Consider the following 23,587-nt stretch of genomic DNA (forward strand, 5'->3'; position numbering starts at 1 on the left):
TCAAGCCGATCCGACATTGAGTATTGGGTAAAAAAGCAATTAAAATATTCCATCGATGAAAAAGACAAACGGAGGTAGCAAGCTTATAAAAATCGTTGAAAAAAGAAAAAAAACAAGATATTTATCCGCGAAGACTTGGTGAGTATTGGTGAATTTTTACATAAAAACATACCTACCATTGAAGTATAAGTACTACACATAAAACCTGTAAGACCTGTGGTGGATTTACAAGCTTCTCATCACCATGAATCCAGCAAGATCTCGTGGAATGTGAACACTTTTTATTGCTTAAATCTTACGATTAATATTAAGAGAAAGGTTGGTATGTTGAAAGAAAAACACCGTTTTAACTTCTGGGATGGTCATTTTTATTTACAATGACATCTAAGTTACGCTTCACAGCACATTCCATGATTGCAGTCCATCATGGCGAGAAAAAAGAGTTTTCATTTTTTTTACAGGACTGAGATAAAGATATGGTCAAGGGAAGGTCGAAGGTGATGATCCTCCTCGAGGTTAGGGGGTCAGGTCACTGAGTGCCTGCCTCCCGGTAGGAAGTGGAGTAAACGAAGGTGGCGAAGTGCACGTTGAACATGCTAGCATAGCGTTCCACTTCGCAAGTTTACAGGGGTAGGAAAGGGATGCTGCCATCTCTTGAGCGAGTTCGTGCACACCACTGGATAGGTTGAGAATTGAGGAGGAGTTTGTAACAAGAGCCGCAGAAAGTGACGAGGAGGGGATATATGATAATGATCTAGGTAGAATTAGGAAGGATAGGTTACACACTTTTGGTATACACAACAGTAATGTTTAAATTCGACAACCTTGAATTTATATTCACTCCGTAATGATAAAAAATCTACCTAATATCTCTCTTTCTCTTTTTGAAAGGACCCATTCGCACAAAGGATTCACTTTAAATTTATTTCCCGTCTTCCCGTCCAGAGTTTTATATCCATTATTCTAATCTCAATGTCCCAGGGAAAATGAGAGTTCAAAACTTGGATCACGAGACGCAAAGACGAGCGCTTACAGTGGCACCGACAATCACTCAGGAGAAAGGCGGAGGCAGAATCACCTTCGTCCATTAAATCTGTGCCCACGAAAGAGCAGGCATCTTATCTCCCACCTTTTAAATACGTTAGTACACTTGCTTGTAAATTTTCTTCTTCTTTGATTAAATGAATGAATAACCGACCCGTAAAATGTGCTATGTCATCGACCAACGCCAATGCTTTGTGCTGAATACTGAACAATCACTTTCTTAGATATAAAACTTTTTTCCTTTCAATATTTACAAAATAAAAAAACGATACATCATCCACTGATGCCAGAGGAGAAAATTCCATCAATGCCTCTTCGAGTGAATAATTTTTAACCTTTTTTTTTCATTTTTACACAACAATTTGATTCGAGAAAAAAATTCACTGGGGGATGGGAAGAGGGAATTTATACACAAATTATTTCAACGATTTCGGAACGATTGTCCTAACTCGATTTTTTTTATTTTCAAGAAAAAAGAAAGATGTTTGAAACGAACTTTTCCCAGGAAACAAAGTTACACTTAATACCACGAATGCTTCATCTACCCTTTTCATCACTATCTATTTCATTTGAAAAAGGCAGCGCATCAAATTTCCTAGATTCGACGTCATACCACGTATCCACAATGGAGATGATTGATTATGACTCCAACAAATAGCTGAACCCAAACGAAGATTGAAAGGGAAAACGCAAAAAAGATTGCACGCAAGAGAATGGGTGGTTCTCATAAATATCGAGAAGTGTTTAAATTAATTTCTCGTGACAAAATACACCTTCAGATTTCATTAAAAACTAATCTCATACTCTCACATGGACGGGCCTAAATAAAAATAATAATACTTATAAAGGATAAAACAAGTTGACTCGTCAAAACCCAAAATTTTTGACTTTCTTCATGGACTTGAAGTGATAAAGAAAACTATAATCACAAGCCAACTACAACTTGAATGGGAAGAGAATGCACATACCCAACTTAATCCGAATGAGATATTTTTACATCGTAAATACTTACAACTTAAAAATAAGCTTCTGTAGAAAATTACAGAATCGAAAACATTGCGGTCAACTGATTTACGTATATAAATATTTGGATGGCAATGAAACAATATCTAATTCAAGCACTTAAATAAATACATAACTTGCAGCAAGTATCGAATCGTTCACAGAATTGAGAATACAGCCAACGAAAGCAGATACTGCTCGTCCGCTGATTATTTAATAGCGACATAAATAGCGAATAACCAGCTAAGGGTGTTTTGACCTCTCATTTTACAAACATTGCGCCCCAGGCGAGGCAATACTGAGATAGTATTCCGATCCATTATTTCATACTGATATTTAAATAATTAGTTCTTTTTGCAAATTAATTACACTTCCTCTCCTTCTCTATTGCACAAACGCGTGGCTCCCACTGGAGCAGGTCCAAATCCCACCTTTTGGGAACCACTTTGCCGATGAGAAACTATTAAACTAGCTACTCTATAGCTAACTCCAGTTCAACTCCTAGAATTGCGAACATCTTCGCATAGGTGTGCGGTCTGAGTCACTTTGCCTGCACACCACTGGGAAACAATAACAGGGCTGGGAGATGGGAGAACCACAACACACTTGAGATTTCTCTCGTACCTTCGACGGATGGCAAAGGTTGGGCTACGAGTCTTTCGGAAACTCCCTTCGTATGCACAGCTCGTTGGCTTTACCGCCCGGCTGACGGAAAATGTTCCGTTCGATGTGGAGGAGGTTAGATTATAGTCATCTTCCTAACATCGCCATTCTGAACACAACTCCGTATGTTCACCGTCAGGGAACTCCTCAGTTAGCTCACCACCAACCCAGACCGAACCTCGGGGACATCCGGGCAGGGGGGGCGGTGTGTCACGAGCATTCCGGCGGGGGCGATGGTGAGCCGTTGCCGGCCCTGGCTGCCGCAGAATGCGCCGCCTCGTCCTGGCTGTGCTGGTTCCTCCTGTGTCGGGAGCTGAACATCTTCCCGCAACCCTCCACTGTGCACCCGAACATCTCTGACAGGTGGAACCTCTCATAGTGTTCCTTGAGTGACGCACCGTCCGGGAAGGGCTTGTGACAGAAGCGACACCTTAAGCCACCGTCCACCTCAGGCGTGGGGTCGTCCTCCTCGAGGCAGTAGTAGGCGTTTGCCGGGAGCGTTGGCACACCTGACTGCGGGGCCTCGGTCCCCAGGGGGTGCCTGAGAAGGGAGAGCGGAATGGGGGGCGAGGGGGAGCCGGAGGAGGCGGATGAGTTAGGGCCCCCGCGGCCCCCGTTCATTCCGGCGGCCAGGGCCGCGCCGAAGTGGTCCAGGCCCCCGAAGCCGGCGAAACCCAGGGAGGGTAATAGGAGAGGTGGTGGCGGGAGTCCTCCGGGTCCCAGCCGGTCGCCGTTCACCATAAGGTGCTCGGCCAGGCCCCCGATTCCAGTGGGGACTGCCCCGGCTGCGGGGAGGTGGTTCTTGAAGGCCTCTAGGTTGAGCGGGAGAGCCTGGGTGTCCGCATATAGCCTTGCGAGGAATTCGCCGTGGAGCGCCGGGTTGGCAGCAAGAGAAGCGAAGGGGGACTTGTCGCCGAACATGGACTTGTCCGAGGACGAAGTTGACAGCAATTTGCGGTGTAGGTTGAGGTTGGCGCTGTGCCTGTCCCGACTTCTCTTGGACGGGAAAGCTGCGTTGCATCCATCGACTGTACACTTATGCATGAGCTTGAGGTGGACGTTCTGGTAGTGGGTCTTCACGCCGAAGTGATTCTGAAATATCTTCCCGCACACGGGGCAACGCCTGGGGTTCTCCTTGTCGATAGGAACGTCCACCACTCCCATGAAACCTGAGGAGTCCCTGAAGTGGCCCAGACCCTGCTGACTGCTGTCACCCGACGGGGAATCAGGGTTCGAGAGGGACTCGGCATCGCGATCCCCCCGGTCACTAGATGGACTTGGAGGACTGTTAGGACCGGGAACTATGCCTATGTTAAAGGGATGATTGGCTGACTGGACTCCGGGAGCTGGGTAAGGGCCCTGGAGTGAAGGACCTCTACAGGAAGGGTCCCGTTCCCCGAAGTGACCCTGAGAGAGGTTTTCCAGTTGGCGTAGGGCGTGTGAAGAGTCCAAGGATTCGTCTCCGTCGCTTTGGGCCCCTCCGTTGGACGGGCAGTCAACCTCCGAGGCCCTTTGAGGCCCATCAGGTCTGCTCAACTGCTCCCCTGCCGATGTCGCGTCGATTCGCTCACTTGTTGGGCTTTTTTTTTCTTCCGAGGATGCGCTCTTGGAGAGGTCGATCGTGTGTCCGGCTGATGAGGCATCTTCCTCCTCTTCCTTCACCGACGGGCTGGCTGCTTTCTCTTTGGAGGGCTCGACTGTCGCCTCCTCCTCCACCTCCTCCCCAATGTCTTCGCGTTTCCGCTCATCCTCCGCCTCCGTCTTTGGTTCCACTTTGAGGAAAACAAAATAAATAATCACCAATAAGTACGCGCTAAAACAAAATTGAGCAATTTTACACTCATCTTAATTAAACCTACTACATGCAGAACCAAGACAAGTAATGATATATTTGGATCATAAATACCTATGGCTAATTGTAAGCTATAATAACACGTATCTCAAAATTTAACCGGTCTGAGCTAATACTGTTAACAAAAAATAAAATTTAAGCAAAAAATATCTCTTTGTTTGCAAATGCATGCTTCTTTCGTAGTTTCATGTGTTTTTGGTTTTTAGTTTCAATTAAAATTATATAAAATTAAAAAAATAAATCATTTTTTGCTCTCTTGAAAAGTTGCTGTTTATGAGATACGTGTATTGACTTCATTATCTCTAATTTCTTATATCCTAGTCTATATCCTTATCTCTGACGGCTTGAATATGTGTCGCGGACAAGATGCTTGAATCCTACAGGCGAATTGACAAAGGAATAGGTTTTATCGTTCACCATACATTTATAAACACATACACAAAAGCAATTCTTTCAGGAATCACAATATATTTTACATAGAGAACATAATGATATTTGATTACAATTTATTAAATATGGTAGTAGCTGTTCACTAGAATTTCGAGTCAACTTATGAAGGGAATATATTGAATTTTAAGGGTAATCGTGATTCATCCACTTTCCAAAGTGAATCAAATAATAATAGCAATAATAAAATACAATACCACAATAATAAATATAATAACGAATGAAAAGTATTGACATAAATTTTAATAGGTCTATATTTGCCTCGGGTAAACCTTGAGAAACCTTAAAAATAAGACAAAATAAGGCCTAATTAAGATTGAAATATCTGTCATGATATCCATTCTATTAAGTTAGGCGCAATAATGAAATAGAGACAAAGCGCTGCAGTATTTTTTAAATAAATAAACTTAAAGTCTTCCTAAGCTATGTTAATAATCAATCGATAACCCATATTTCTGAGTAAAAATTGTAACTTTATGAAGTCAGAGTTAAATACAAGTCTAAAATATAACAATTATAAATGACACTAAAATATTTTTACAATTGCTAATAATCACATGCTTCAAGCAGATTGAAATCATGGAAGGGATAGGCCCTGATTTTGGTTTTTGCACGTTATTTTTAGCGATAAAACTACATTTAATAAAGACATTTCCCGAAATTTTCAATCAAAATATTCTCAATGACAAAAAATAAGCGCATAAAAGTTTCAATAAATAGCTGTGCGTAGTAAAAATTATAAATTTTGGATCATTAAACTTATTATTAATTTTTGGCTTCATTTTACTGTTGGAGTATTCTTTGAAAAGAATTCAATACCGGCGATTGAAATCCCAGGCATAAGCCTGTCAGAATAATGCGCATCAGCCGGTTAAACTGCATGCTTTAGCGACCAAAAATCTCTGCATGTAAAAGAAGATCGTGGGATACGTACTCACCTTTGAGGCATTCCGGCTCGCAGTTTCCCATCTCCTCAGCCGTTTCCATGGCTCCAGGATCGTCTTCCTCTTTTCCAGGCGGTGTAGCTCTTGCCTCCGCTGCGGCCGCAGCGGCTGTCGCCAGTGCATCAGCATCGTCCTCTGAGGAAGACATGACCAACAAGTTGGAGGGCGTATCTTCTGGAAGCGGCTGGGCACAGCGCGTAGGGTTCCTGCTCTTCCTCTTCCGGACCCCAGCCTTCGATGACGAGGACAAAGGTGAGGCCGTGGTCGCCGGAACGGTCGTCGGACCATTTTCGGCACAGGATTGTACGGGCAATGGACCCTGAGGACCTTCCTCCGTCCCATCAGCTACCCTCTGCTCCTCTACCTTGGTCTGAGTCAGCCTTAAAGGGCTGCAATTACCTCCTTCAGCACTCTCCGGACACTCCGCCTTGAAGCGCTTGTTCTCAGGGGACCCCGTTAGGTCGAGACCTTCTTCTGGCTCTCTTTTGGCCCTCGCTTCTGGACCTTCCTCCTCATGACGGTCATCATCTTGATGGCCGTCACGTACTGACTCCGCAAGGTTTGGCTGCATTACTGACTCCTCTGGACCGCCATCTGAAGCCTCCGAGGCCGTTCGCATGTCACCATGACGCCTACGCCTTCTGGAACGATCGCCATCCCTGCGACTTAGGTATATTCTGACGTCATCCTCATCGTCATCATCATGTGAAGAAAAGGCCTCCATCTCGTCCTCATCTTCAAGATCGTCGTCCAAATCGTCCACGTCTGAAGAGGAGGAACTGCTCCCCATGCCGGCCCTGACGCCGTCTCCAGGGCCACCAGGGCCTCCTCCACCGCGCCTGCCGTCCCCGTACCGGTGAACGCTCAGGTCTAGACTGTACTTGAGGTCGGAGGAAGGTGATGAGGCTGAAGAAGATGTGACGGAGGGAGCGGGTTGACCGCATGGTCGTTGCAGTAACGAATTGGTCTGGTGGTGCTGGCCAGGGGCGGCCGCGGACTGATGGTGGTGATCCGCAGCCCTCTGTAGTTCTCCAGGAGGTGGGGTTGCTAGCATAGGAAATGCTGCGGCCGCGGCTGCAGCCATGGCATTGAAGGGCCCTGCAGCGGCCCCTAGGCCGGCAAGGGCCGGACTGAGTGCGGCTGCAGCTGCCGGAAGGCCTCCAAGCGACTGGTGGTGGTGCGGTGGCGCCATCAGCAGCGGGTGTGGCTGCGAGGAACGGCCGTCGTGCGGCGATATCTTCCTCCGAAGGTGTGGCGAGTGCAGTTTTGGGTTTGGGTTCGCGCTGTGCCGGTTCCTGCTCCGCCGTGAGCTGAACATCATGTTGCAGCCTTCTACAGTACAGCGGTGCATCTCCCTGAGGTGAACAGCCGAGAAGTGTATCTTCAGGGCACCTTTATCGCAGAAGGTCTTCAGGCATACGTTGCATTGCACCCGTTTCTTGCCGGTGGAAGGGTTTATGAGTTGCGTGCCGAGATTCAGTGGCGCCCATTGTCGCTTGACTGGCGTCGAAGCCTTCCGGGCGTGGTGGTGGGATGAAGTGGATGATGACCTCCGCCTATCGTCGATAGCCGGCTCTGGGCGGTCACGGCTCAGGTTCAGCGCACTTACGGAGTTCTCATCATCTGATCCGCCGTACTCGCTGCCGCTCACGTCAGACTTGAATCCTCCGTGCGCGTTGGGTCCGTAGTGCATCTGCTGATGTTGTGAATGACCACCGCGCGTAGGGCTGCTCCCACTTCCCTGCACGCTCAGGTTCAGTCCCGAGTCTGATGCCACCGAGGGCCTCCGACGGACCGGGGGTGGAGGCGGAGGTGGTGGAGGCTGTTGTCCTCCGGGAGACTGGGGCACCACCGGTTCGGGGCTGCCCCCTGGGGGACAGTTGCCCCCAGCTCGTTCCTTCCGGAAGTCGAACGGCTGCATGCTCTGAAGACGGTTGAGGGGAGAAGCGCTGAGGGGGCTGGTGGGGGTGGCGGGGGACGCGTTGGGGGCGGGACCGTTGACCGCTGGGGGCATCTTGGCGAAGGAGAGCGGCGGCGGGGGCAGGAGAGGCGCGGAGGCGGAGGATGTGGTGACGGGAGCGGGAGGCGCCGGGGGCCTGTTAGGTTGGCCGCCCTGCTGCGGGTGGAGTAGGTGGGGGAGAAAGTGGTGGTGAGGGTGGTGGTGCTCGGGTGGGGCTGCGTGGTGCACGTGGTGCGCGGGGGCGGAGGAGGGAGAGGGGGGCCGGGAGGAGCCCGACTGGTGCTGGTGCCGCTGGTGAAGTTGGTGCACGTGGTGCAGGACCTGGGCTCCGGCCACGTGGCCCATGGCTGGGTGGTGCTGCGCCGAATGTTGTGCCGAATGCTGCGCCGACGGCAGCTGCGCCGACGCCTGCGCCGAAGGAGGTCCTGAGGGCGCAGCCGACGAGTTTGTGGAGGGGTCTTCTTTTGCTCTCGAGGAGCCCGTCCTCTCGATGAACTTCTTGATGTCGGAGTCGATGCGTGGGGGCGGGGGTGGTAGAGCCCTCAGCGAGGTCCCCGTAGGGGGAAGCGCGTGCAGGAAGAGGTCAGCCGACTCCTGCGAGAGGAGCTGCTGCGTGATGGCCCGCGTCTCGCCGAACCTAAGAAACTGCTGCAGCACCAGGGGCTCTTCCTCGCGGCTGCACATGTTCCATCGGTCCAGCACTGCGCCGTGTGGGTCCTGGAAAAAGGAAGATGCAGTTATGAAATTCTGCACTAAAACGCGGCGAACGTAATGATTTCCGTTCGCAAACTAAAGGTTTTGCAATTTATCTGTTAATTAATAGACGAAATTCAGGTTCGGTAGGCCTAAATACACGGAAAGAAAATTGAATTAATGGGATAAAGGTAGGCAATAATATAAATGATAATAATACAAATAAACTATTTTCAAGTATTTCGACAAATTATTAATTAAAATTTCCGAAAGAGAGAGGCAACCAAATAGTTTCCACTGGTATGTCAAAATATTAGGCATGAAATTACACTTTATTTTAGGGATATGAAAAATTTATTAAATGTTTATCTAAAGGTCTGTTATCATGATATAACCGTAACGGTAAAGTTATTACCGAATTTGCAAATTTCAATCATATACTTAAGGCCAATCATATACTTACGGAAAAATAGTGATGGTAAATACAAACGATCTTTTCAGATTAAAAAAAATTGAAAGCGTTTAGTTTACAGGAATAAAAAAATCCACAAAAGACACCTTAAGAACCTTTATAAATGCTCTAGTTTGCTTCAGTAACGCATCGAAACGGTGAGGTGTAGCATTTCATGATTTGTGCGGAAATATATTTCTCCTATCTTTCTTTCAGAATGCTAATTTTATCGCCTGACTCGATTCCAGTTACGTCTTTTCAACATTGCTATTTCTAGTGAAGAGGAAATGCTCAGAGCTTATATGCTGAGATCAACTAATTTTCCTGGAAATGTAAAAGACTTTGTTCTATTTCACAATGCCTTAATAGTTCTAAAAGCAGTCTGACACGCGCAATAGTGATGATTCAAATCGTCGAATAGCCTTGGCTCACGTTCCTTCACGGAGTCAAAAACCAGCACTTAAGATCCATCTCCGGAAGGCTACGGCGGCGCTATCATTACTTCTAAGGAGAGGATCTTTCTCTTCCTCCCTCTCCATAAAACGGGCCAGGATATTTTTGCCACCGTCGACCGCACTGCATTCCTCGCTGGAAGTGGAAGGGGGTGCGGGAGGGAATAGACGAGACTTCGATTTGCATCGAAGGGCATTCTTAAGAGTGTATTGTTCACGGCGAGGCGTGCACGAGTTGGGACGCAAAAGTAGGGCTCTCATCTTCGCAACGACCGCTATTCCACCCATACATGCTCGCATCCCTCGATCGTAGCCCGGAGAGACGTGAGGGAAAGAAGAGGAAAATAATGTTCCACCAACCATCCCCATACGCTCGGTAAAGGTCGTAATTGAGAGCTAGCCCTCACTTTCGCCTCCAAAGCCTGCACGTATTCGGCCACCGCATATTTTTTTGCTGCCGCCGTCGATACACGCATTATATTTTTTTTCTAAAAAAGAGCATATTCATCCTGACCCTCCTACTTTAAAAGCTGTGCACGAGCTGTCGTCTGCATAGGCCCCAAGGCCCCTCAGCGCGTTGCAACCCTTCTCCGCCTATCATCGTGCACCTCGAGACCCGAGCATTAAGGGCCTCAAACACGGGCCTTCCTCGTTTCGAGCCCATTACCGTTTTTAGGCACACCGCCACCATTTGGTCGCCGGGGCCATAAACGGAGTATATTCGCCCCTTTGACAAAGGCCACGATTTTTTACGAGCATATTTTAAAGTGTCTCCTCTCTTTCCGAAGCATCTGCTACGCTCCAGCGGGTCTATCACGGAAATAGACTATGGATTTTCAACGCCGTCACGTAGATGATCCCCAAACTTTGAATGAATATGACTTCAAGTAATGCCATAGCTATCTCTAATCCGTCAATATGACAAATAAAACGTCTGCCATGTGTAACTACTCCTGCTCAAACACCGTTTATTAACTTGAGTCTCTCAAAACTATTTATTTTCACACAGATGAGTGTTTTTTTCTGTTTGAGAAAAAAAACAAAGCAAAAGGTTTGCCGTATTGATTAATAAGATATTTTAGAATCAACCTTACTAATAAATTTATCAGCTTTCATTCTCAATTATTGGAATTTTATCAAGTTTAGTCCGAAGTTTGTGAATGTGATGATTATTATAATTCTTCATGATGAAAATAAGAGTTGAGGTTAATGATCAACTTAGTGTGTTTTATTATGTGATTGTAGGAGACAGAATGCATGGATGGACTACTAAAATGCATGGACTACTGGGTGGGAGAATTAAAAACAATGTTAGAGGGTAGAATACTGGGTAAACGAGGGAGAGGAAGGAGGATAATAGAATGTTTAGATGCAATGAGAGGGAGTAGGCCTTATTATGAATTGAAGAGGGAAGTATATAAAGGAAGCGGTGGCTGCCAGAATACTTCTAGATTTCAATGGAAACTTACCTTAATCGGAGGAATATTATAAGATATGCATGCCTCGTTGATGCGTTCAAATTGATAAAATAATATTGCCATGACAATCTTATTCCGTATTTTTTCAGAGGCTGCCTCTGCTCACCTACTATTGCCATAATGGAGTACATCACATTATAACGCCACTATATATTGAAATGCGACAGAAACGATACTTTAAAAATAAGAATGCATTTCTCCCCCACTGCCCCGCGTTTTTAATCCTCCTACTATCTTTCATATTCCATTACCTCAACCTATAAAGCATATTCGAAACATATTTAGCTACTAATGCCCGTTTTAGAGCTATAAAAACAAAGCAAAAATCGAAGTCGGTTTCGCAAAAGCGGTCTCAATTCAGACGAGATTTACATTTCGGCATGCTGATTTCGGCACTGATTTAAATGAGGCATCGGACTTAAACGGCCGCTGGAGTGAGAAGGGGGGAGGGGAACGGAGAGTTTAAGGGTGGGGATAAGTGGTGGATAACCTCCCAAACCCCCTCCCTTCCTAGTTAAGGGTCCGAAAAGGGGAGTGGCTTATGTAAATCCGCCCTCCAGACCAAAACTGAAACGAAAAAAAAATAGGAAGAAACACAATTCATTCGAGGACTTCTTGCCGCGGAAAAAAAATATCCCCGTCTGTCCCTTCCGACCGCCTATAATTTCCATAGGCGGGCAGGCGACCCAACACGGCTGGACGATCAACCCTTTCGCGTTTGCGGAGGGGGGGGGGGGTTTACACATTCACGCGATGTGGCCAATGGGGGGAGGGGCTAAAGGACACGCAAAGGGAAAGACAGGGGAAGGAACACTACTGTCTGCGGCGCCTTGGTAGAGTAGACGGTGATGCACGAATCCGCATACTTATCACCGCATTGAGGAAAGAGTTACTGCTCTCAAAGCCGAGGGAGAATATCAGAGGAAATAAATACCGCAAAACTCGCTTTTAACGAATTTCAGGGGACCATCGTCTTTTATTTATAATACCTAAAGTATCACTACGGGGTTTGGGAGCATGAGATGCACCTATTGTACTAACTTTGGTCGCAATACGTCATAATAAAAGTCGGATGGAAACCCATTGCGGACAGACTAACAGACATCCTCTTTTATCTACCTATATATATCCACGAGCACATTTCACTTCAGAGCAATGATGACTGCAGTTTCCACAGGAATTAAAATGTTCACATGAATTGCCACACTACATGGTAGACAACTAAAGACCTTCATTATTGCGAGCATCAATATTGCTTTCCTATTTACCGTACCATATTAATGCAGCATTTTACGAAAGGAATAGTTTTAGCAAATTCACCTGTTGATCTGTTGAAATTGCTATACTGATACTTATTATAATGAGTCTAATTAGCTTTCATGTTGTTTATTACATTTGAGTACGTTGGGGTGGTTAAAAGCTACACGTGCCATTTAGGATTCATAGCGGGCACTTACGTAAAAGGCAAAAAAGTTGGTCATAATTGTATATTTCAAGGAGTCAGCAAAGCTGTTTTTATTTTTTTTACAAGATGGCATACAATTTAAGGAAAGTTCATACAAAATTCACTAACTCGTTCTTCACTATGAGGTATTCTATTATAAGGTTATTATAAGTGAAATATCCCAGAAACCTTAAAGTTCAGACATTATTATACAAGTTCAATGCCATCACCTTCTGGTAAACCGAATATAAAACCATCACCGACAACATATTGTGAAGCTATCCCAGCTGGAGGCAGACGAGGATTCGACCTAGACAAAATTCTACTTTTTGTGCGGCCCACGCTACGACGAGGAATGAACCATATCGTGCACGTCGGAAATTTTGTCGATTATCTAAAATTCAAAGTTGTATAAGAGACATGGAAATATCGTGCATTATAAATGAGCGGGAATCACACTCCCCACTTGATCGTAAAAAAATGCCTAGCTGGCCAGATGACAGCCCTCGCATGCAACCCATCAAAAAAAAGCATCCCCGGCAAGATATTGCCATCCATTCCAAGTATCAGGGAGGCATTCTTAAAGTCCGACGACGGTCCTTACGATCCCACGGTATCCCTCCCTATAATTCAGGGTTGAATAACACCCCTTCGCAAGGAAACTTCCTCGTCCTTCTAATTCTAAAATTATCTCCATTTAACCTCCCATCTTAAAGGGAAGGAGATTTTCCTCCAAATTGGCCCGGCGCCTCCCGAAGGAGGTTTGAGAGACTACGACACGAATGCTGGCCCGAGAATTGTGATGAGAAGATGTGGGAAAAGCAGAGCGGGTATTTAGAAGGATTTGGGGTAGGAATGATGGGGACTTGTGCTGGGGCATTTAGATGGGAAGCTAAAAGGATGATGATCAACTTCCTCTGCTTAGTCACAAAGTTAAATCACTACCCTCAATGTCATCCGCTACCATCGGGATTCCAGCTTCTCTTCCTGCCTCAATACATTTTCCTCGGTTATCTTAAGGCCGTTTTACACGGTACACGGAATTGCGCAGGTTAGAGCTGCATTAATTTCTAAAATGGCGTGGAATTGCGCGAATGCATGAACGAAATTAGAACATGGGCTATTTTGCTCTCTCGCGTCCACGCATTCTCGCATGTGTTCTAGCAATACACCGCTTTACACGACGCAATTTTGATTGCGCCTTCGCACGTACGTCAGATTGCGCAATTCCGTGTACCGTGTAAAACGGTCTTTACACACGTTAAAAAGTAATGAACGACGAAGATATCGTATTGATCACAAATTTTATTATAAGAGCCGACTCACCAGCCCACATAACGTACCTGATTATGATTGTGTTACAATTGAAACACGTAGAACGCTCTTACAATAAAATTTTTGGGCAATACGACATCTTCGTTGATCATTAGATATGTTGTTCCACGACGTATTTCCGCAAAAAGTTGACCTTAAAGACTAATGACCCCTCCTCAAGGTAAAGCAAATTTATATATATTTTTTCAGATTGACCTATAGACTTTTTTCAATAATCATAATATTGTTATTGAAAAATAACTATTCAATTAGAGAAAATATATTATAGAGTACTCAACGATAATGGAATATTGAGCATATATCCGGCGAGAGAAAAGGAAACAAATTGATTTTGATGATTTTTTTAGAAAATATTAAAGTCTGAAACGGTTAATATCATCGATATCAAATCGTCAACATACTGTATACGAGTTTATGATATGCACCGGTAAAATAGTCATTTCGAGATTCGAGTTATCGCTAAAATTTACTAATAAAAACTTGGTTTTCGGCTCTCAGTTTTCAGAGTTCCACAAACTTGATAGTAATACGAATCTCTCCGATTAGCGCTTTATTAGAAAGGTGTTTAACAATATGATTGTGCTTAGTGTATAAATATGGCACCAAATTGGTACCGACGGCCGCTCGACGTAAGGCTGATGATACAAGAAAGAGCTTGAATATCTCAAGTTACGGTTAGAATAGGTCAATATTTTAAGCAATAGACTTTCAAATATATATTTTAAGTAGTAATCCATTCATAAAAATGATCATCTGTATCGGTGCAAAATTATTTTTGATCCTTAGCCTATGAAAAGAATATCAATGAAGAGGTAGGACAAAACAGGCCTTAGTGACCAATTGCGATGTAATTTAAGAATATGAAGGTTTGGCAATGAATCTCGATTAAGACCTGCTTCACACAAGAAATGTACGGCATTAATTACCAAAAACAAATATAATCTGGGGTAAATAATTCTTTTAAAATTACTAAAACGCTCACTTCCGCATAATAATTACTGAAGTGTCGATTTCCACAAAAATAAGCTGCGAAGTGTTGGAAATCTATGAGGAACAGTATCAGATCATTACCAAAAATATTTGCAAAACAACGCTTGCATTCATCAACCCGAAATCTGGGTTCGTAAGCTTACATTCACGATGTAGAACATACATTACCATCAGCTAAAACTTGTTTCACATGTACGTTTACTCTGAAGTTCCAACGCCGAATAAACCCATCCGCTACACAGACATTAGGCATCTTTTGATGACTCCCGACTGTAACTAACGCGGTGTTAAACGCCCGTTTTTGTCCAGCACCCACTTTTTCAAAATACATTAAAAGGGAACATCCGAATGGGTGGCTGGGAAATTTCAACCCTGATCGCAATTACGGTGGTTCATGCGGGGGGAACCCTTGTCTCTGTTTTACCCTGGGGTTACGTGAGAGAGGGGTAACAGTTTAGGAAATAGGGGGAAGGCGGAAAGGGTCTATTCCCGAAAACGGTGATAATAATATAATGCGTTAATTCCTGGCTACGATTCCTCCCCACTCTCTCAAGCCTTGCCTCCCCTTGCCGTTGACGGAGCGGAGCAAAGTCTAGCGAAGACGGACAGCCCCCGGGGGCCTCAAGGGTGTAATTTCACGTCTATCACCGCAGTTCACTCACACGAGGACGGTAAAAAAAAAGGGATCGCTATGCCACCGCCGGAAACGAGAAGGCAAACGTTTGACTCCCTCCCCACCCACCCCGATTTAATTAGACCTCTTGCCCGGGAGAATGCACCACTGTCGACCAGCTTACAGGAGACCCCAAAGAAAATTTTTTTTCGATGGCTATGGCTGTTAATACATTTGTCCGAATACGTTGCGCTATTGTGAATCAAAAATAAGTGAACCTTTGCATACTTATAAAACTGATGCACAAAATTTACATGGAGTAATTAGTAAATATCACTAAAATTAACAGAAGCAGGCGAAATGTAGTGGAATGACATCCTGTAGGTAATTACATTTTTTTCTTCTTATCTTGACCTCGTTTAATTCATGGTAAAATAGTTCTCGGAGTACAGGATGTATGTGATGGAAAAACGTTTTAGCCAACGTTTCAGTTCATTTTTAAACTATCATCAGGGCTTAGCTTTGCACATATTTATCGATATATAAAAGTAAATAAATATGTGCAAAACTAAGCTCTGATGATAGTTTAAAAATAAACTGAAACGTTGGCTAAAACGTTTTTGCATCACATACATCCTGTAGGTATTAAAAGAAAATAGAGATGATACTTTTCCACAGGTTTATTTAAAGAGACTGAACACTTTGGAAAAACTGAAAATTGTGCAGGAAGGAGCCATTTATCTCATGAACGAACAAATATTTTTTGGACATTCCCCACTCCTTGCCATACCTTTCCCAAAGCGCACCACCCAATAACGCATACCCTTCCTAAACTTCCCCTTCCGCCTCCCACCCATCCGTTCTGTATAAATACAGCTCCGTGACCAACTAATTCTAGTTGTACTTGATAATGAGCTGACGGTTGAAACGGGTCGTACTTTTAATAAACCTGTTGAAAAGAGCCATCTCTATTTTCTTTTAATACATACAGTAAATATTACTTTTAAAGTAAATTAAAATAAAACTACAGCGATATCACATGTAGTTCAACAAGGCAATAGCTATTCTTCCATCATTAAATAGCAAATATTAAGCAGACATCAGTATAGTCTAAACATCTTGAGATTTCGTAATTGTGCTCATGCCTACTGAGTCTCTATTTTGAGTTATCTGAAATAAACTGTCGTTCAGAAATAAATTTCCATTCACGTAGGCCACCCTATCAAGAAAATGGAGAGGTTGAATAAAACGCTTACTTGTCATGAGACTTAATAACGACTCAGATATAGAAATGTTGAAACATTGAAGTAAATGGTGGAAATTTAAATAGACCTAATTTTAGCATCGGTCACATCTCACGTACAAACGGGTACAATTGAGCTCAACGGCCTCAAATACGAAATGTAGAATTTTAAACTCAAATAGACGTATAAGTATTATATGGCCATTTGAATTTTTCATTCCCTATTGTCTTACGAATTTTTCTATAAATCTGAGTATACTGATTCTTTTTAGGGGTCAGATGTTAACTGCAAAACTTCGGTTTTACATCTAAAGGATGAAATATGAATGATATTGTATGGTATAGATTTCTATGGCACGATCTGAACATGACTAATGTATGAATAAACTCCATATTTTCTCAGAAAATGTATTTTTTATGAATATATTTGTATTACAGTGCACCCTTCCTTACCACAACATGTTGTTGTTCGATCGGTTGCAAACACCCCTGTCCTTTCAGCCCTCAGTCGGCCCTGGAGAGACCACTCGTAGACAGGGGCGGACGGGTGAAATGCGCACCCTTCAGAAAATCCGTTTTTGAGCGTTGGATGGAATGGAGGTTAAAAAAAATAGTCCGGTATCCTCGTCAAGCAAACGAAAATGTTGCCAGATTGAGCCGATGCAATTAGTTCGTGAAATGCCTCCGAAAAGCCTCTGCCAAAGTTTTCGAGCTATCTGACAAGCGATTGCAGCAGGAAAACTGAAATCGCTTGTCACAAAGAATGCACCAGGCTCTGGTTGGCGCTTTGTCCCAACACGTGAAAGAACATCGACGCGAAATCGTGATTTCGAAATAACCGATCTGCTCAACAACTAATGTTTCGAGAAATCAAAAGAGTGAGGAAGAAAACAATAATAAATCAGAACTTTCTAGAAGAAAACTTCATGGAGCGTAATTAAATATTTAGTACAGCGTTAATATGATAACTGTTACCCCACCATAATTCCAAGTCTACGGATGAATTAAAGGCAGTAAATAATTGTTATATAAGAGTGAGTGATTTGGGTTGCATGGGCCTAGGAGAGAACTCGACACTCCTTGAAGTCACCATCAATATTTTCGGCCCAAATAAAAAATAAAAAAAAGATTACCCTCTTTGCTGAAGCATTCTGGTATAGAGGTAAATGATAAGCACACATTATAGATATTTAATTATAATTTCATCAATAAACTAATAGCATTCCTTGTTTCTACCATTTTAAGGAGCTAGAGCCTGTGGAATAGAGGTTTGCAAGGTAAAAAGCAATAAAGCCCTGTTAGCGTGGGCCAGGTTGACTACGGATTTTTGCACCAAACCACCTGAACACATTTCTATACAGTCTACACTCCATTTCCGTACCTGAAATAATTTTCATCAAATGAACTTTTTCCAATGACGGCTTCGGTCCCTCATTAGTATTTAATTTTGACTAGAAGAGTAAATAAAATTAATTGAAAGGTTAATGGTTTTTTAACACCGACCCTGAACCCTACAATCGCTTGGAATCTTAACAATATGCACGTGTATAGAGAAGATACCATTGAGAAAAACAAGAGCAACGCATCGCCGCTTAAGGTTAGGCAAGGCAAAATTTACATTAATATAATGTTTTTATTATCCGATTACCAACGTTGACCGATTCGAATGGTCCAACCATAACGAAAGACATTCACGCATCGGTCGACATCAGAGGGAGCTACTAGCTATGCAAAAAACCCAATGTATTGGAGAGATATATATTGTAGCCTCTACGAAACACAGGGCATGAAGCGCGGACCATAGGTGGTAATCCAAGCGGTCGACATATGCGAGGAGTTATTAGTTGAGTTGAGGGTTGGCTTGGGAAGAGAACCTGTCGGAACCGTCTCAAAGAATTCCCATCTTCATCCGTCCGCCTTTGTGAGCTTCGCGTCCCCCAGGCCATTTCTGTGTTTATGGCGTCATACTCCCATGCGCTGCACTGCCAACCGAGCCCATTAAAATCCGCGCGTCGCCTTCGCATGGACAAGCGAGGCGAAGGACTCATTCTTTTCCGATTTCAGCCGGAGGCTGGGGATAAAGGTAGCGCCGTAGCGAGGCATGTATGTCGTAAAAATGTTCATACATTATGGATCACAAGAGGAACGACGGCGGCAATATATTTAGAGAACAGAGTGGACGGAGAGGAGGAGGAACGATGAAGTGCTGGACATGGTGGGCGAGGAGAGGCAGCTTTTAGAAGAGATAAAAAGGCAGAAGGTATGAGTGGAGCGAGTACTTCGCGAGAGAGAAGATCCAGAAGTATCTCAAACTTATAGTGCATGTATGTAATTGTATATATTTAGTGTACATGTATGTACTGTATGTAATTAACTGATGTGTGGGTAAATATTTATTATAAATCGTAATCACACGAAATGCGACGGGAATCGCGTATTTATGTAAAAAATAAGTCAATCTCACCTTCTACCATAACACGTTAAAGAAACTTAGGAACAAAGATGGCGGAGTTCTAAATTCCCTTGGTGAAAATATATGAGACGACTCATCCTTATGAGGGAGTGGTGTAGAAAACTGCCACCCAGAGGACTCTGAGTTTGAGCCGGAGGAGGAAGGGAGAGGGATATTCGCCACAGGAGAGCCTCCCTCCGAAGGAAGAAACCCTTTCCAAACCCCTCCCTCGTACCCCTTAGGGGTCAAAGAGGGTTGGACCAAGTACCCCTTTCGCATCTTTCCCCTCCCACATATAGAGATGCTCCCTGGTTACAAGGGACGGTCCAGTGAGTTGGGGATGGTCTAACAAGGGATATGATTACGAAGACAGAGGGAGATGGGTCAGAATATAGCGTTTTAGTTCCGTACGGAAGCATTCTCGAGTCACTTGCTTCATAAGTCCCGCGGGACATGTCACCAGGAACGCTTGATTCTTGTTGCAATTTGACATATTGAGGTGATAAATCCTTTCGCTGTAACGGCAATTTTCATTTCATCTCTCAAAATACTCAATCCCGATTCCGGAACGCGTAAGACGTTCTTAAATGTAGTGCTATGCGTAAAATATTCTCCGATTACATAGATCTCAAAATACTCTACGAAAATGCCAATTCATCAGTTTTGTTAAGCATTTAAACAATCTCCAGAATAAAAGTGAAACTATCTCAAAATATTATGAACAAAATTTTTTACATGTGATTACGAGGAGATGATATATCGGCACATTGAGCGTCTAAGGGTAAGTATATCGGGGTAAGGTTCAATTTGAGACTCTTATAGTTGGATTCGATGTTTAATTCCGTTTTACGGAATTTCACTGGCAAATCTAGGCAGAGCTTGGCCTGACATGTTACGCTGGCATTTCGAATAAGCCAAGATATTACATCAGATTAGAATACAGAGGAAGTTCGACAATTTGAATGAAAGATAGTTGCCCTTTTCCGCAATAGTTTGATGCGTTCGTTTCGCTTCGGCTCAGAGAGAATTCATCTGGAAAACGTTAAGTATACTGAATTAGAGAAGAGAACTTCACTGAGTAGGTGTGACAAAATAGGACAACTGCTTTTCGTCATTATAACAGCTGTATCCAAGCAATCAATCCACGTCCTCATGAAGGTTGGTAAAGAGACGCGAGTATTTGAGATAACTATTAGGACTGATAGCGTAAAATCTCGTTTCAGAATTCGAAAAAACTTAAAATTATTCAAATGATATTCTCTGCGGTTTATTTTGTACCAATTCGTCTTTAGGAAAAATTTACTGACTGTTATCGCATTAAAATAACATCCATACGAATTTACAAGGAGCCGAATTAATTTCCTTTAATGATGAATCCCTGCACGATTCATAATGAAATAGGGATAATGTACGACCAAGAATAAAACATTTTGATCGTTATTTTAGGATATGCCAGTACTTTAAAAAATTACATCTAAAATGATAGAAAATATATCCACAGTATAAAAACTGCAATCAGTGTTTTGCGCGTGCCAACAGCAATAGGTTTGAAAGTTTAAAAATAGTATTTTTTCGATACATATATCCCCTCAGCGCTGCATATTTAAATTTTAGTCTTCTACCCAAGGAAATTCTAATTTCTCCTTCATTCTTTCGCGCGGCACTGTCCATTTTATATCCGCACACACACTCAGTCCCCTGCAAGGGTCCGAAGGGTTGGCAACCCTGAATTCCGCACAAGTACAAGGGAGCGGTCCCGAGAAAGGGCGTTTGGGTTGGGGGGAGTTGAAGGGGGGTAGGAAGCAGGTAACCCGAACTCCTTACCCCTTTTAAATCCCATCCCTTCGGGGCAAGGAGTGTAGGAAACCCCTTCGCGAAAACCCTGAACTACAAGCTGACCCCTTCCGCGGACCCCCGGAATTCTCCGGCCAAGGGGTTTCCCCTTAATGGCTGATTCAATTAGACTGTGGCCGGCCGCCCCTGGCCAGCGGTACTGCCACCCCTGGGACACCCGAGGGAGGAGAAGAAGACCCTTCCGCATGGCTCGTTTTCCGCGCCGGCCAAAACAACGGCAGAGAGAGTTGAAGGGGTTTATTGGGGCCCTGGGAGAGGATGGGATGATCATGTGCCACCCCTTGCACGCGGTGGGGAAACCAAACCGCCGCCCCTGTCCCTAAACCTTTCCCCCCCTGTTTTCCTCTCTTTCTCCACTACAACTAACAAGTTCTGCGTCCTATCCAGGGACATCAACCCCGCCCATATTATGTACCACGCCTACCTCCCAATTTCCACTTTTTACGGTATGGCGAACTTCAGAGAGTAAGAAAGTAAGGCAGTTGCAATAAAATAGGCCAGGTCCACAGAACTTGCCATAAATGACATAAATGTAAAACATGGCAAATAATGACCCAGAACAAAGAGCGAAATACTCCTCTCATTGCGTAGCTATTTATATATTTGCAAAGTTAGCTCTGACACTGTTTCAAATGACATGGAATAATCCACAACGTTACCTAACATTAAGATTCCTTTTTCGCTAATAAAAATGTTCACATTTTTGTATTTCAATTAATTTTTAGTCATCGTGGATTATTTTAGACCATTTCTAGGTACGCGGAAGGTGTTTGGACCAAACTACTACATTAAAAAACTGCAAGCTATTATGAGATCGTTAAAATTCGCATACACGATTATTAATGATCTCTACCTATCATAGTATGAAAATTGCCCCTGTTCTAACCCCCCTCCCTCTATTGCCCTCTTCTCCCCTCAGGTATTGAGAGGTTCTTTGTGCGATCATAGACCAAACTCTTCCCATTGTGAAACACACTTCCCTTCAGTAACTCTTTTTTCAAGCTAATTTCGGAACAGCTCATGCAGATGGCATTTTCCATAATTTTGGCAAATTGAGCAGCAGTTTACAGGTTTCTTAAAATAGATATTGCCAAAATAGCTCGTTCGTTTCCTAAACTCCATGAGATATTTGAGCCTAAAGCTTTGTTGAAAGGAAGCCAAATTTTAGCCAATTTCTATGCGTCAATTAATGCATAGTTTTAGCCGGAACAGACAAGAAACAGTTGATCTGAAGTCACAATAATGCTACAATATATACATGATAAAAAGGAGAATTTTTCTTTAGCAGGTGGATTTATACTTCTTTAGTATAATTATGAGCTAAATATTAGCTAAATTTGCTAGATTGATTTAAAAAATCGGCGTAAAATCCATTTGAGATGCATACTCTTTATATTAGCGACATGAAACGTGGTACTATTTTCACTTCCTTTCCTTATTTCGATAGGATATGGCTAAAATATTTCCTCCTGAGGACGGCCTAAGGCCTGATGTCAGGTCGCCTAAATCCGGAAGTTTCCGGTAGCAGGAGGAAGATGTTTCCGGGAACTGAGCTCTTCCCCAGGTCTTAATTCATGATGGACGCTGGAATAATTAGGGCGGGGGAATTAGAGACAACTCCTTTTGCACCCCTTACTTTCCCATGGAATAAGTATGCTCGGAATAAGGGAAGTAACAGTGTTATATAAATTACAATTACTCCCTCCTTCCCTTATTATAGTCCCGGCGGTGTCGTACGGAGGCAGAATACGTTCCGTAACTCGCAAAAGAATTGGATTACGACAAAATATGAGTTTCCCTATTTCTAGAGGGGAGTGTCCTAAAGGGTTCACCCTATCTTGCGTGGCTTTATTCTGGTCCCAGAATTACCTGCTGCATGGCGTCTCTCAGAGAAACACGAAGAAATCGATGTACGGTTGTAATGTATATAAATATAATATAAAAAAAACAATGTTTAAACGTATTGAAAAGTTAATCGAAGACACATCACATAGCGACACGGTAAAATTATTAACATTAAAAAATAGAGATTTTCACAACTTAAGTTGAATTTCCAAAACTCAAATTAGGTATAATTCGATTTTATTAATCCACCAATTATAATAATCCAATTACGGTGGATTAAAATGTCCAAACCTTCTAGATTTGTTATCGCAGCTATTTAACGTCCAATATTTTATCAATATCTCTATAAGAATTGATATTTAGTTTCACTATTATTTGATTATCAATTATTTACTTAATTTCGAACACTTCGCGAATTACGGTTTGTTGCCATTATTATTTTTTTTACCTAGCTTGGTAGAAATGCAGATCCTGGATTCAACAGATAAATTCTGCGGTCGTGACTGTACCATCATCTGAATAATTGAAATATTACCTTAAGCATACACTGAAGATAATTCCACCCAGATTCTGCGTCTGCTCTTTGGGACGAAGCTCATTCTTATTTATGCAGAAGCGTGCGAAAAGACAACAAGCTTTATATTTGGAAGTCATGAGATAGAAAAGGCAATTATTCTCTACTTTATAAGAAGTTAGCAGCAAATCTTATTTTTATTAGGACTTCAAAACTCTGTGACAGAAACATAGAGATAGGACGGCACAGATCAAAAACGTGCCCGCTACTCCCGCGGAAGTATTGTTAAAGATCTTTCGCAAAATACAGCG

General features: G+C 43.3%; 1 protein-coding gene across 1 annotated transcript in view; it reads right to left on the minus strand.

Moving 5' to 3' along the window:
- Positions 1-344: 344 nt before the first annotated feature.
- LOC124166812 overlaps positions 345-23,587 on the minus strand; it is a 497,419-nt gene continuing 474,176 nt past the window's right edge. The window contains exons 5-6 of the mRNA XM_046544505.1: positions 5,947-8,629; positions 345-4,481 (exon numbers count right to left, since the gene is read on the minus strand). Of these exons, the coding sequence (XP_046400461.1) occupies positions 2,920-4,481; positions 5,947-8,629 (4,245 nt within the window). The 3' untranslated portion in view covers positions 345-2,919. The remainder of the gene's footprint in view (positions 4,482-5,946; positions 8,630-23,587) is intronic.

This window comes from Ischnura elegans, chromosome 10 (assembly GCF_921293095.1).
Source record: "Ischnura elegans chromosome 10, ioIscEleg1.1, whole genome shotgun sequence".
NCBI classification, from domain to species: Eukaryota; Metazoa; Arthropoda; class Insecta; order Odonata; family Coenagrionidae; genus Ischnura; species Ischnura elegans.